Source organism: Syngnathus scovelli, chromosome 19 (assembly GCF_024217435.2).
Source record: "Syngnathus scovelli strain Florida chromosome 19, RoL_Ssco_1.2, whole genome shotgun sequence".
NCBI lineage: Eukaryota > Metazoa > Chordata > Actinopteri > Syngnathiformes > Syngnathidae > Syngnathus > Syngnathus scovelli.
In genome coordinates this window covers 6,493,834-6,508,855 of record NC_090865.1, presented here as the reverse complement: position 1 = coordinate 6,508,855, position 15,022 = coordinate 6,493,834, and the positions used below count along the sequence as shown (strand labels likewise).

The 15,022-nt window shown below is 46.3% G+C and overlaps 1 protein-coding gene across 1 annotated transcript; it reads left to right on the top strand.

Moving 5' to 3' along the window:
• Positions 1-4,038: 4,038 nt before the first annotated feature.
• On the top strand, positions 4,039-12,712 carry LOC125986860 (fibrinogen C domain-containing protein 1-like). Its single transcript, XM_049750773.1, has 10 exons — positions 4,039-4,177; positions 5,770-5,843; positions 6,106-6,172; positions 9,721-9,818; positions 9,910-10,219; positions 10,370-10,472; positions 10,558-10,688; positions 10,817-10,913; positions 10,992-11,171; positions 11,255-12,712. The coding sequence occupies exons 1-10, from the start codon at positions 4,157-4,159 to the stop codon at positions 11,503-11,505; spliced, it is 1,332 nt and encodes a 443-aa protein (XP_049606730.1). The 5' UTR covers positions 4,039-4,156; the 3' UTR covers positions 11,506-12,712.
• Positions 12,713-15,022: the final 2,310 nt, after the last annotated feature.

Genomic DNA, 15,022 nt, shown 5'->3' with positions numbered 1-15,022 from the left:
AAATTGTCCCTAGGTGTGAGTGTGAGTGCGATTGGTTGTCTGTCTCTGTGTGCCCTGCGATTGGCTGGCAACCAGTTCAGGGTGTCCCCCGCCTACTGCCCGATGACGGCTGGGATAGGCTCCAGCACGCCCGCGACCCCCGTGGGGACTAAGCGGTTCAGAAAATGGATGGATGGATATATATATATATATATATATATATATATATATATATATATATATATATATATATAACAATGAAACTTGGACCTGTAATTCCTCCTATTACCAAAGGGTGGCAGCCCCACCCCTCGCCGCTCATTTCTTCCATGGCGACTGCAACGAAAACGAGGACAGTTGACATTGAGGGCCGTCGCTTTCAAGAGAAATGGGAATTACAATACTTGCTCGCTGAAAATCAAGGCAATTGTGTTTGTCTCATTTCTAAAGAGACGCTTGCCTTGTTTAAGCATTTCAACCCAAAGAGACACTCGTAGACTCAACATGGCATCACAACAGCGATTCTTCACGCGGGGCTGTGTGTCAAAATGAAATAAAAATTAAATATTACTTAATATTAAACATTACGAAGTGGCCATGTTAATACTGTTGATGTTATAAACCTGTAGACGTGACACAAGCTATTAGCTTCTGAAAGATATTGTAAAGGACAAGAGCAAAACTCACTTGTTTTAAGTCAGGGGTGTCAAAGTCAAATGGACGGAGGGCCCAATAAAAAATTTAGCTACAAGCCGAGGGCCGGACTGATCGAATGTTCATTGAATTTTTTTTTTTAAATGACGCATGTAGTCTAGTGAACCTAATTGAACCTACTGAAAACCTAACAAATATATTCCAATATGATCAGATAAATAAAGCAATATTTTCTTATGGCTTTGTCAATAATCTTTAATTTTCAACAGACAGAAAAGACAAATTTCCTTTATATAAAAATCCCCATAACATGAACATTAAATGAAAGAAACCTGTATTATTCAAGGCACCACCAGTAACCTATATTTTCTATTTTAGCAAAAGTGAGCTAAATTTACTTCAAAGAAAAAAATAATAGCAATTTTCTATTATCCACTCAACTGAAATATTTTTAAAATATAATTGGATTGAAATACAATAAAATAAAGTGCAGAAATCTGTTAATCAAAAACAACACTTTCCTCAAGGATAAGTAACATGCAGTGAAAAAAATATTAAACTTTAACTTTTAAACTTGAACTGAGTAAAAACACAAACTTTAATCAGACAGTTTTTGATGAAATCCCCCTCCTTAAATGGCCGGGCTAATTTAGCGATCTCTTCTGCCAAAATAAAACTGGCCTTGACAGCAGCCTAGCCTTGTGTTTTGGCTTTTTAGAACAGAGCCTGTTGAGATTTGAGGCCTCGTTTTAATTCCTCGGCCTTCTGTAGCCTTTGTTCCATGTCTATATTCTTGTTTTTGTCCGCGTGTTTCGTTTCATAATGTCTCAGATAATACTCTTTCAGTACCGCCACACTTTCTCCACACAGAAGACACACAGATTTTCCAGCTACCGTATTTGCCGGTGTATTGGTCGACCTTTTTCGATCCAAAATCGACCGAAAAAAATCGACCTCGACTTATACACCGAGTCATAAAATTTAACTTCGTATTCATCGCTTCAAATGTGATGGTAACCAAGGCCGTTTCTCATGCATCTCATTGTGCGTTGCACTTAGAAAATTTTAACCGGGCGGCGTGCGCGAGTGCGCGGCCCGCTGGAAGTCGAATGAGGCGCCGCGACCACCTCCGCGGTGCTTATAAACAGCCGATCCGCTCGGCGGGGGCTATTTTCGGCCACTTGGCTCGTGCGCACGGCCTCCCGGATGTGCCGGGCGGGTGCGCGAGCTCGCCGGCCGCTGGAAGTCGAATGAGGCGCCGCGACCACCTCCGCGGTGCTTATAAACAGCCGATCCGCTCGGCGGGGGCTATTTTCGGCCACTTGGCTCGTGCGCACGGCCTCCCGGATGTGCTGGGCGGGTGCGCGAGCTCGCCGGCCGCTGGAAGTCCAATGAGGCGCCGCGATCTCCTCCGCGGTGCTTATAAAGTGCCGATCCGCTCGGCTTGGAGCTATTTCCGGCCTCCCGTTGGTGCCGGGCGGCGTGCGCGAGCTCGCCGGCCGCGATCTCCTCCGCGGTGCTTATAAACAGCCGCATGCGCACGGCCTCCCGGAATTTGAACACATTTCGTCAATAAATTTCGCATATTGAATTTTGAAGTTTAATATAATGCAACAATTGAGCTCGACTTATACAAAGGATATTTCATAAAATCGTAAATTTCCGTCGAATTTTAGGGGGTCGACTTATACACCGAGTCGACCTGTACACCGGCAAATACGGTACCTCCGCGAACATATACTCCGACTCCCACCTTGTTTGAAACCCCCGGTTCTCAGTGTCCACCTTCCTTTTTGCCATTTATGATGGGTATCTGAGGGTTAATTTTACAGTTATGCTGACGACTGCTTTGCTAATAAACACTGAAATCAAGCAGCCTACTGCTCGGTGCTTCACCGTTGCATTGTGGGAAATGTAGTATTGGTGCGTGTGAAAGATCTGCGGGCTGCCGGCTTGCTGCGGTCTGCGGGCCGGTTCTAATAATAAATCAAGATCATCCCAGGGGCCGTACAAAACCTTCTCGCGGGCCGGATGTGGCCCGCGGGCTTAGACTCTGACATATGTGTTTTAAGTTTTAATAACAGACACATTTGCATTACTTATAACTCCTGTTTAATATGTTCATGAGGAAAAAATAATTTTAAACTCATGTAAGGTATTTCAAACCGTTTGTTCAATGTTATCTGACTCTTCAGATACGAATGAAAGCAGAACTTGTGTTTTTAGAGTGGTTCATATCTGCCTGAATGGCATATATTTGGTTATTTTGTCGTTTGAAAAATAAAGACAATTGTGACAATGAAATTTGTTTTATAAGTGTGTATTTGCATGAAATGTTTGTCGTTCAAAAATGCCCGGAAAAACTCTTGGCCCCCGGACCCCTTCACTTTATTAAATCTGGCCCTCCTTGCAAAAACACCCCTGCTTTACAGGATGATGCTGCCAAGTGCGCAAAGCGCACAAATATGTTTTTCAAAACATGCTCGCTTCCCCTCTTTCCCATCCCCAATGAAATCAGAGTGGTGTCCAAAGTCTGGACAAAGGTGGCCCAAGTAATATCGCGTTCCGTCGGGGCAAAGACGTGGGTCTCCGCGGGAACGCGCTCTTCCAAGGTTGCTGAGAAGCGAGCCAGCCAGTGGGCGGAGAGGACCTGATCGTCACGGAGATGATTCTGTAGCTTTGTTTTATGAGGTGTGAAATTCCAACATGTCCTCCTTTGCTAGTTCAAAAAAAAACCCCAACAAAAAACAGGGAAAGTTGAATGTGGACTCTTTTGACGTGGGCCGCACTTGAGTAAAAAAAAAACAAGCTTGCCTGGCCAAGTGGCAGGCAGCACGTGGACTGACTTTACAGTCCCTGAAATGATTCAGCATCTCCAAACCCTTTGATGATGATCTATCCCATGAAAGAAAATTCTTTTTCCTTCTTCAGTGACTGACATTGCACTCAATCATGCACGAGAGCAGCGAAATGACCGTCCGGCTCCCTTCCGGGTGGCACTTGCCTGCATCCAGGCATCAATCGGCAACAGGCAAATACCAAAGGTATTTTGCCAACATCACAAGAAAAGTATCAATTTGAGAACCAAGGTTTCCTTAATAAGTATCGGTGTGTCTGGGAGTTAAGTTTCGTCTTCTTTTCTCCGCCTCTTCCCTCATTTCCAGCACAGGTTGATTCCATATAAGGTCATTCACAGTTTCCTCGCCGTCAATTGGAATTTTACCGATTCCACCATTTTCTACTTCTTGCGCGTGCGTGTGTGTGTGTGTGTGTGTGCGTGTGTGCGTGTGTGTGTGTGTGTGTGCATGCGCGTGCGAGAGAGTTAGGTTTCGTTTTCTTCCAACTCCCTTGAAGAAATTTTTCTGACCAGACGCTGTTGACGCCAAATGTTTCCAGGTCAGTGACGCCCTGGCCGTTTCATTCAACGGGCGTGTGTGTCATTTTGGAGCCAATGATTGTTAAGCACACTGCCACCAGCCTTCCTCTGCTGCCGTCAACACGCTGACCCGACTGCAAAGGAGAGATGGAGCTTCAGACCATGCAGGTTGTAATTGCATAATTTATAGTGCATGCGTGCATGTGTGTGACTATCAAAACTTTGGTCAGCACTTAGGAAGCTTGATCGGTTTCTTCAAAGGCAGCCCTTACACTCGGCCTAAAAAAGAACAACAAAACCCCAACATCTTTTAATGATCATTTCTTTCTAAGTTGTTTGAACTCATATCAATGCATATTTTGATATCATTCAGAAAAAGGCACCCTCCGTTTTATTTGATCCTTTATATCCAAATATGCATTGATATGAGTTAGAACAACTTTGAAAGAAAAAAATCATTCAGAAAGAGATCTTTTTGGGGTGGTTGCAGGGAATGGCCTAGTCTGCCTAGTGGCAGGGCCGCCATTGCATGACCGCACCCTCTCAACCGTACATTTATTCTGCGTGTCAATCAATGTACATGAAAGCATTTAAGTGGATACTTTATGATTAGAACATTCGAAAATGGTTTCATACATGTAAATAGTACAATAATAGTATAAACAACATGCAGAGAATATTGTATCAATATTGAAAATGTAAACATTAATTCATATTTTTTCAAAAGGGAGTAGAAGGAAGCCTAAGCTTATTTGACTCTTCCCCTTGTAACTACATATGTCTTTGATTCTGTCACGATTTGACCATCGTCAAATATATACAATAAATAAACACAAAATAAATACAAAAGCAACTTAAACAACTTCACGGCATGTTACGGTATCCCGTCAACATTTTGTCCTTAGACATCTTTTTGAAACTTAGGTGAGGTACTACGGTTCTTTAGTTCTTCACCGCCGCTGTTCCTAATTCCACACCTCTAACTGTTATACAATGTAACTTTAAGTTTGTTCTCACCAAATCTCTTTTAAACATAAGTGTTCCTCTTAAATAAGAGGTACTTTCCCTCCACTCAAACAACCTCTGGATACTGTTTGGCAATTGATTATTTCTTATTTTGTACATGAGTAGGATGGTTTTAAAGTCGACTAGGTCGTCGTATTTCAGTGAGTTCAGTTTAATAAAAAGAGGGTTAGATGGTTCTCTAGAATGAACATTATAAGTCGTAATGCTTTTTTTAAAAATATCAATTTAATAAATAAAGATTGGATCTGTGTTTGTTTTGTATGTATTGTCCCACACCTCCACACAGTAAATGATGTGTGGGAGTATGAAGGAGCAGTACAAGGAATGTAATGATGACTGAATTATAAGGTCTTTTACTGTATACGATACTGCTAGTGATTTGGAAATTTTTGCTTTGATATACATTATATGTGCTTTCCAACTCAATTTATTATCTATAAGCACGTGTAACGTAGAACGGTGAGTGTGTGCGCGCGTGTGTGCGCGTGTAACACACGGAGATGCGACGTTCCGTTGTTAACCTTGGTTAACCAGGGACCTCTAGTGGTCACAATTGACCATAGCAGAAGTCAACATCCTATTTTCTTTATAGTTATTATAATCACTTTTTGTAACAAGGTATACAATACTGTCAATATGTCTTCAGAGGTCTTCTTTGATAACAACGTACAAGACTGCAAATAGTCGAAGTTCCGCCATTTGAATTCACACCTTTGTCCCTCTTCTGGACTTAGGACCGTTCCGCGACCACTGACGACGGCGTGTCCGGAGGAGCATCTTTGCCTGTGGCCGTCGGCCAGTCAGAGACGTGAGTCAGCTTATCCATCACTCTACTCCAGTCATTTTTTTAAAAAATGCTATTTTATGTCTGTACGGCGACCTTGAGTGTTTTGAAAGGCGCCTTATCAATCAAATGTATTGTTATGATTACTCGACGACAAAGTCTGCTGCCGTTTGGCCGTTTGCCGTCCTTTTTTTTTGAAATAGCGCCGGGCTCGCCGCGTTACATGGCTTTGCCTTGGCTGGCTTTCTCCTCAGTTTTAGAGCTCTTGTCTTTTTTTGTGTTCCAGTCGGTTGGGTTTGCCGTTTCAACGTCCATCTAATCGGAGACAAGAAACCACACCGTGGTGGCGTTTGGTATTGCTCCTCTTTATTGTTCCTTGCACACTCATACACATGCGCTTTTTGCTTTTGGTCACTCTCACACACACGCACACGCGCACGCGCACACATACACACACACACACACACACACACACACACACACACACACACACACACACACACACACACACACACACACACACACACACACACACACACACGTTCAGAGCGTCAAACGTGGGAATCAAACTCACGGTGTCGGCACCAATGTTCCCTCTAATTTTTCAAGTGTCTAGTAATCTAATAGTGTCTAATAAATAAATGAGGAAATACAGGAATGATTCGCAGTTCGATGATCGACTTTGTAGTTGTGTCATCGGATTTGCGGCCGCATGTTTTGGACACTCAGGTGAAGAGAGGGGCGGAGCTGTCAACTGATCACCACCTGGTGGTGGGTTGGCTCCGATGGTGGGGGAAGATGCCGGTCCGACCTGGCAGACCCAAACGCTCTGTGAGGGTCTGCTGGGAACGTCTGGCAGAATCTCCTGTCAGGAAGAGTTTCAACTCCCACCTCCGGCAGAGCTTTTCCCACGTCCCGGGGGAGGCGGGGGACATTGAGTCTGAGTGGACCATGTTCCGCGCCTCCATTGTTGAGGCGGTCGACCGGAGCTGTGGCCGTAAGGTCGTTGGTGCCTGTCGTGGCGGCAATCCCCGAACCCGCTGGTGGACACCGGCGGTAAGGGATGCCGTCAAGCTGAAGAAGGAGTCCTATCGGGCCGTTTTGGCCTGCGGGACTCCGGAGGCAGCTGACAGGTACCGGATGGCCAAGCGGAACGCGGCTTCGGCGGTTGCTGAGGCAAAAACCCGGGCGTGGGAGGAGTTCGGTGAGGCCATGGAGAATGACTTTCGGACGGCTTCGAGGAAATTCTGGTCCACCATCCGGCGTCTCAGGAGGGGGAAGCAGTGCAACGTCAACACTGTTTACAGTGGGGATGGCGTGCTGCTGACCTCGACTCGGGACGTCGTGAGTCGGTGGGGAGAATACTTCGAAGACCTCCTCAATTCCACCTACACGCCTTCCATTGAGGAAGCAGGGCCTGGAGACTCTGAGGCGGATTCTCCAATCTCTGGGGTCGAAGTCACTGAGGTAGTTAAAAACCTCCTCGGTGGCAAGGCCCCGGGGGTGGATGAGATCCGCCCAGAGTTCCTAAAGGCTCTGGATGTTGTGGGGCTGTCATGGCTGACACGCCTCTACAACGTTGCGTGGACATCGGGGACAGTGCCTCTGGATTGGCAGACTGGGGTGGTGGTTCCCCTCTTTAAGAAGGGGGACCGGAGGGTGTGTTCCAATTACAGGGGAATCACACTCCTCAGCCTCCCTGGTAAGGTCTATTCAGGGGTGCTGGAGAGGAGGGTCCGTCGGGAGGTGGAACCTCGGATTCAGGAGGAGCAGTGTGGCTTTCGTCCTGGCCGTGGAACAGTGGACCAGCTCTACACCCTCGGCAGGATCCTCGAGGGTGCATGGGAGTTCGCCCAACCAGTCCACATGTGTTTTGTGGACTTGGAGAAGGCGTTCGACCGTGTCCCTCGGGAGGTTCTGTGGAGGGTGCTTCGGGAGTACGGGGTGCCGAGCCAACTGATAAGGGCGGTTCGGTCCCTGTATCACCGATGCCAGAGTCTGGTCCGCATTTCCGGCAGTAAGTCGGATTCGTTCCCAGTGAGGGTTGGACTCCGCCAAGGCTGCCCTTTGTCACCGATTCTGTTCATAATTTTTATGGACAGAATTTCTAGGCGCAGCCGAGGCGTTGAGGGGGTCCGGTTTGGGGACCTCAGCATCGCGTCCCTGCTTTTTGCAGATGACGTGGTGCTGTTGGCTTCTTCAGGCCGTGATCTCCAGCTCTCGCTGGAACGGTTCGCAGCCGAGTGTGAAGCGGTCGGGATGAGGGTCAGCACCTCCAAATCCGAGTCCATGGTCCTCGATCGGAAAAGGGTGGAATGCCCTCTCCGGATCGGGGATGAGATCCTGCCCCAAGTGGAGGAGTTCAAGTATCTTGGAGTCTTGTTCACGAGTGAGGGGAGGATGGAGCGTGAGATCGACAGGCGGATCGGTGCAGCGTCGGCAGTAATGCGGACCCTGTACCGGTCCGTTGTGGTGAAGAGAGAACTGAGCCAAAAGGCAAAGCTCTCAATTTACCGGTCGATTTACGCTCCTACCCTCACCTATGGTCACGAGCTATGGGTCGTGACCGAAAGAACGAGATCTCGGATACAAGCGGCCGAAATGAGTTTTCTCCGCAGGATGTCCGGGCTCTCCCTTAGAGATAGGGTGAGAAGCTCGGTCATCCGGGAGAGACTCGGAGTAGAGTCGCTACTCCTCCACGTTGAGAGGAGCCAGATGAGGTGGCTCGGGCATCTTATCAGGATGCCTCCTGGACGCCTCCCTGGGGAGGTGTTCCGGGCATGTCCCACCGGTAGGAGACCCCGGGGACGACCCAGGACGCGCTGGAGAGACTATGTCTCTCAGCTGGCCTGGGAACGCCTTGGGATCCCCCGGGATGAGCTGGATGAAGTGGCTGGGGAGAGGGAAGTCTGGGAGTCCTTCCTAAAGCTGCTGCCCCCGCGACCCGACCCCGGATAAGCGGAAGAAGTTGGATGGATGATGGACAGGAATGAATCAATCAGTCCAAAAGTACATGTATAGATGAATGAAAAAATAGATAGATAGATAGATAGATAGATAGAGAGAGAGAGAGAGAGAGAGAGAGAGAGAGAGAGAGAGAGAGAGAGAGAGAGAGAGAGAGAGAGAGAGATAGATAGATAGATAGATAGATAGATAGATAGATAGATAGATAGATAGATAGATAGATAGATAGATAGATAGATAGATAGATAGATAGATAAAGACCGACCGACCAACCGATCAACCAACCAACCGACCAACCAACCAACCAACCAACCAACCAACCAACCAACCAACCAACCAACCAACCAACCAAATATTGTCAATGAGAACTTGAACTTACTCGGGGTCGGATTTTGTGTTGTGTACAGCCCGTTCCTTTTCTGTCGGTCTTTTGCGCTCTCTCCCAATAATTTACCGACCGACCCCAGAGCTGTCCCATCTCGTTGCCGCAAACAAGATCAAAACCAACGTCAAGTGGAAAGAAAACTTCACGTCACTCGGCTAATCACAAAATACGGCATTCGACGCAGAACACACAACATGTACAGCTAGGGACATTCACACGTAGAAAGTAAGAATAGAATGAGAGCACAAAAAAGTCAACACAGTCGGATGTCAATTGACAAGTGGTTCGAGATGAACAAAAGCACCCAGAAGCTGATCGGCGAACCACCAAAGCGCGAGGTACGCATCGGATGGACGCGCACGCGCTTGATAAATGGTTGGTCGAGTTGAAAGCATTTACAAGTCGTTCGCTCCTTCGGGGGGGGAGAGAGCGAGAGAGAGAGAGAGAGAGAGAGAGAGAGAGAGAGAGAGAGAGAGAGAGAGAGAGAGAGAGAGAGAGAGAGAGAGAGAGAGAGACGCCGCCGCCGCCGCCTGTGACGACGTTTGCGCTCAGTTTGTTCAGATACGCTGGGGCTCTATTCTGGCGGTCGTCCCGACGCTCCTCTTGGTCGTGCTTGTCATCCAAAACATCGTCTTCTTCCACTTGAACAGGTACGCGCGCACTGAACAAACACTTGACCACCACAAGTTACATTCCTCACAAAGGATGGCAGCTTCATGTATACCCTTTATGTGTTCCAAGGCCTCAGGACATTGTCAAAGAGTTGGGCGCGCTGGTGGCGACTTTGCCCAACAGCATCCCGGACCACAACTGCAGCGACTTAGCCTGCCACTGGGCGGCGCTGCAGACCGCATTGGCAAAGCTGAAGGCAGGTCAGGAGGCAGGTCAGACGGCATTGGCAGAGCTGAAGGCGAGTCACACCGCCATTTCCAGCGACCTGGAGAAGAGTCAGAGCCTGCAGGCCAAAGTCTGGGAGGAGATTCGCAGCAACAAAGACCTTCTGAATCTGACACTGAAAGATCTGGAGACGGACTACAAGAACATGTCTCAGGTGAGGTGGACATTTCAGGACTTAACGTCCCTCCCTCCCTGCCTCCCTCCCTCCTCTTACACACAAACTACTATCTCCTGGTTGAAAGATGCAAACAAAGTGTCCCAGTTGGAGATCTCATTTCAGTTCTTTCAAACGATTGGTGCGCAGGAGCTGTCACAAGAGACCAAGGAGTTACACAACTTCAGTTTGGCTTTGTCCAGCCTGCAGCAGAAGGTGGTGGATCAGCCCACACTTAACAGGGAACTCCATGGTAGCTAGCGAGCGAGCGTGTCCAGTTTGTCTAAAGCGGGCATCTATTTTGCACTCTCACGTCTTTTTTTTTTTTTTTGCTTCAGGTCTCATGCCCAGAGACTGCAGTGACGTCATGGCGGCAGGAATGTCCCAAAGTGGAGTCTATACCTTCTTTATTGGGTCCAACAGCTTCGAAGCTTATTGCAACATGAACCTGGACAAAGGAGGCTGGACCGTAAGTGCCTGACCCCCCCGAAAAAAAACACCCCAAAGTTCCCCTCGTGATGCCTTCCCCAATAAAGTTGGCATTTTTCTTCATGCTCGTTTGCTCCGCTGATGGTGTGCGTGCGTGTGTGTTTGCAGGTGATCCAGAGGAGAAAGGACGGCTCCGTCAACTTCTTTCGGGGTTGGGACGACTATCGAAAGGGCTTTGGAGACCTCGCCGGAGAGCACTGGCTCGGTCGGAAACAAAGACACCCTTCTTGTCAAGCCTTTGTGGTTTGCGTGACGTGACGCCGCCGCCTTTGCGTGTTTGCAGGCCTGCAAAACATCCACGCTCTGACGGCCTCGGGCGCTTACCAGTTGCGGATCGACTTCACCATATTCGACGGCCGCAATTACTACGCTCTCTACAATGACTTCTCGCTGGGCCGGAACTCGCTGGACCCCGAGAAGGACGGCTACCCGCTGCTTGTGAGCGGCCACTCTGGAAATGCAGGTAGCGACTCCCGCCCGGGGGGGGCACACTCGAGAGCCTGCGCCGCCTGCGTGTGCTCAAAAGCAAGTTTGTGTGCTTTGCAGGTGATAGCCTCACCTCCCATTCTGGGATGAAGTTCAGCACCAAAGACCGCGACCAAGACAAGAACTCTGGCAATTGCGCCAATACCTATAAGGGAGCTTGGTGGTACAAGACCTGTTACCGCGCCAACTTGAACGGGATGTATAAGGCAACCGGCACCTGCGGCAATACCAATGCAGTCTGGTATGACTTGGGGCAATCATCTTATACCTGCCTGAGATTTGTGGAGATGAAGATCCGGCCCAGAAAGTGAGCGGTCAGCCGGCGGAGCCTGGGAACGGTATCCCCGTGGGATCACGTGGGTGCTGCCCGCCGTCACCCATTTGCGCAGCGCTCGTCAAGTAAGATGGCGGTGCGCAAATGTGTGTCGGATTTGGCCCGGGCAAATGGGCTCAAGTGCAATTTCGAATTTCACCAGAAGCTTGACACGTGAGAGACCTGACAAACGGTTAGTTGGAAGTTAGTTCCTCAAAATGAATTCTTTTTAAAAAGCAGTTTGGCGCTGTTGCAGTTCAAAATTTCACCAGCAGACTGTGCCAAATTTAGACTGATGTGACATGGTCAATCCGTCGTTAGATGAATCAAAAATTATTGAGTCGGAAAACACGACCTGTTTTGAATGACACACACACACACACACACACACACACACACACACACACACACACACACACACACACACACACACACACACACACACACACACACACACACACACACACACACACACACACACACACGCTCACTTTTGGATCATTTTAGGATGTTTTGCTTTGCTATCATAAAATCCCTTACATCTGTTAGCATAAGGAGTGGCCATAAGCATAGGTTAGCTACGATTGATTATGTGTTAAGTTAGTGAGTGTTTTACAATGACAACTGTTCAAGTAAGGGTAGCCACCCATAACCATTGTTTAGTTAGGTTGCGTTGAATATTGAGTTAAGTTTCATTTTCTTCCTTTTTGCGTCGTTTCAGTTGAATATTCTCAAACATGGTTTATCGTTGTTGATGTCACAAGGTTGGTTGGTTGGTTGGTTGGTTGGTTGGTTGGTTGGTTGGTTGGTTGGTTGGTTGGTTGGATGGTTGGATGGTTGGATGGTTGGATGGTTGGATGGTTGGATGGTTGGATGGATGGATGGATGGATGGATGGATGGATGGATGGATGGATGGATGGATGGATGGATGGATGGATGGATGGATGGATGGATGGATGGATGGATGGATGGATGGATCATCAACATGTATTCAATATGGATGTTTTATTCATACATGAATGTATTCTCACGTGAGTAATCAGTTGCATTTTCTTTCTTTTCTTTACAATCCAAAGAGGTTTGCGACGGCATCATACTCGCTTGGATGAGAAACGGCGAGTGGAATTGTCGTCGTTTGTACGAACAATTGAGATGTGTCACTTTTTTCCCTTATTCATTAAACTTTCTCTTGATAATCCTTTAATTTGATGATTGATGCGTTTTTTTTTTTCACGTGCATTTTACGATGTGGAATGTATGAACACCTCGCATTACATGCAGTCAAAGCTACAAAACAAACTGACAAATCACTCGTTTTCAAATCAGACGAGTAAAAGCTGGTGAAGATATTAAAAGTGAAGACAATTTGCAATTCTAGCAATGACACACGAATTTGAAGCACAATTTGTTTTCGCTTTCACGGAAAATGATGCGGCGGGCCGTATCTGGCCCCCAGGCCTTGGGTTTGACACCCGTGCCTTAGGGAGAGAAAGCCGCACAAACAATTTTTTTTTTGCAGCACGAACGAAACAGACTATTTTCCTTCAATTTTGCGTGGGCTGGGGGGCCAGCTTCACGCAGGTGCGAATTTCAAGCTCCTGGAATGCTCCTGATGCAGGACGAGTCTTTTTTTTCTTTCTTTCTTTTTAGCTTACAGAAAACTTTCACTGCGGGAAATGGCTTTTAGTACGAGGATATTTCTCTATGTTTTTATCCTGCTCATTGATTAAGTCCCTTGTTATCAATAAGCCTATAAGAACTTCCATATGGAAGTTAAGCGGTTGAAAATAAAAACACAACACGTGTACCAGATGAAAATAACATTTAAAAACGAAATTACAATAATAATAGTTATTATTATTAGACTAAAATGGACTTTGTTGGTGTTTTTTAAGGTTTACATGAGATGTTTTTCTAAGTATGAGGTTATGAGTTATCTCTAGTGTGAGCATACAAGTTGTTTTTTTTTGTCAGGCAAGAAGTGAATGTAATTTTTGCGTTCCAAAGGGGCCCCTAACAATGTGTGATCATTAGCTGTGTTGTGATCTGCTTTCTGTCTTGGTGCCTCCTCATTGACCTCTCACCCCCCTCCGGCAGATGAACTCTGACCTCATCCCTCAGCCAGACAACAGTGCTTCTCAGTTGGAGGCCAAACAGGCCATCAATCACTCATCAAAACAAACAAACAAACAAACAAACAAACAATATAAACAAGAGTGCTTTAAAATGACAATAGCCTTATAGGGACAAACTTTGAGCATAACATTCATAAGATTCTATGCAATTACAAGTGGAGAGAGTAATTATTTTAGCATAACGGCTAAAGGAAAAAACAACTGTATATTACACTCATTCAATAATGAAGTCAAACAAATATTACTAACCTCCAAAATGACAACTTAGTCGATCGGAAGCCAATTCTGGTAACTGTTAGCAAATGCTAACTTTGTGCTAATAATACATGGTAGCGTTTTGGCTGTCACGTCAAAGTGGTTCTTTTGCTGGGGAATTTTGGCTAGTGATGTTGGCGGAGAAACTCTCTGCAGGGTGATGATGTCAATTATCCCGCTGTAATGTGACAATTGATTTATTACTCAGATAATATCTGCAATATTATTACAAACTCAGTCTAATGTGAAGTGAGCTGTAAAGAGCTGCATACTACACAGTGGCACCAGGGGGAGCCAAAGTTAGTGTGACAGAAGCTTACGCGTTTTTATACCAGCATTAACCCCCCTAAAAAGCACTATGAAGCTCGTCAACGCATTTCAAATTCAGTGCTTGGGGTAGCACTATAATGCTATAATATGGAACCAAAGCAATACTTTCATATTGACAGTACTTTGGTCTCAAGACAGGAGCGTTAGAAAGTTTTTTTTGCAAATAATTAAAGGTCTTTTTTTTTAAATAATCAGAAAATGGGTGATGCCACAAGAGGCAAGTAACATGTCCTTCTTTGACAGGTTCAGCTGTAATCAAAATTAGGACAGCTGAACCATTTCAACATTCCCTGAGGATGGTAGCTGGAAAAAAATCTCACCTCCATTTTGTTGACAGCACCACAAAAATCTTTGGGCCCAAGACGTCAAAGGAAGCATTTATATCCCCGGCAGATGAGGGAGGACAAAGTGTGACATGGTGTCATCCTGCTCTAAACACTCACACAAAGAGTTTTAATATGTCCCAAAAGATTCCCATGTACTGCAACAATAGGTAAGAAAGTCTGCTTGACAGAAGACGCACAAAAAACACATTGAAAAACATCACATTATTAAAATGGCTGCTGTGCTCCAGGGCACGGAATGAAAAAACAAGCAATCACAACATTTTAATAGGTTTTCCTGTCTTAACATACCTTTGCGCCACGACGCGGCAATAACAGTAGTTTCCCCTAAGACATTCAAATTAAAAGCAAATGTGTCATCAGTAGTCAAATAAATACATTTTATCAACTCCAAAAAAGGCACTAAATGCTAGCATTAGCTGGCGGCTATGCTCAGTGTGACGATGCTAA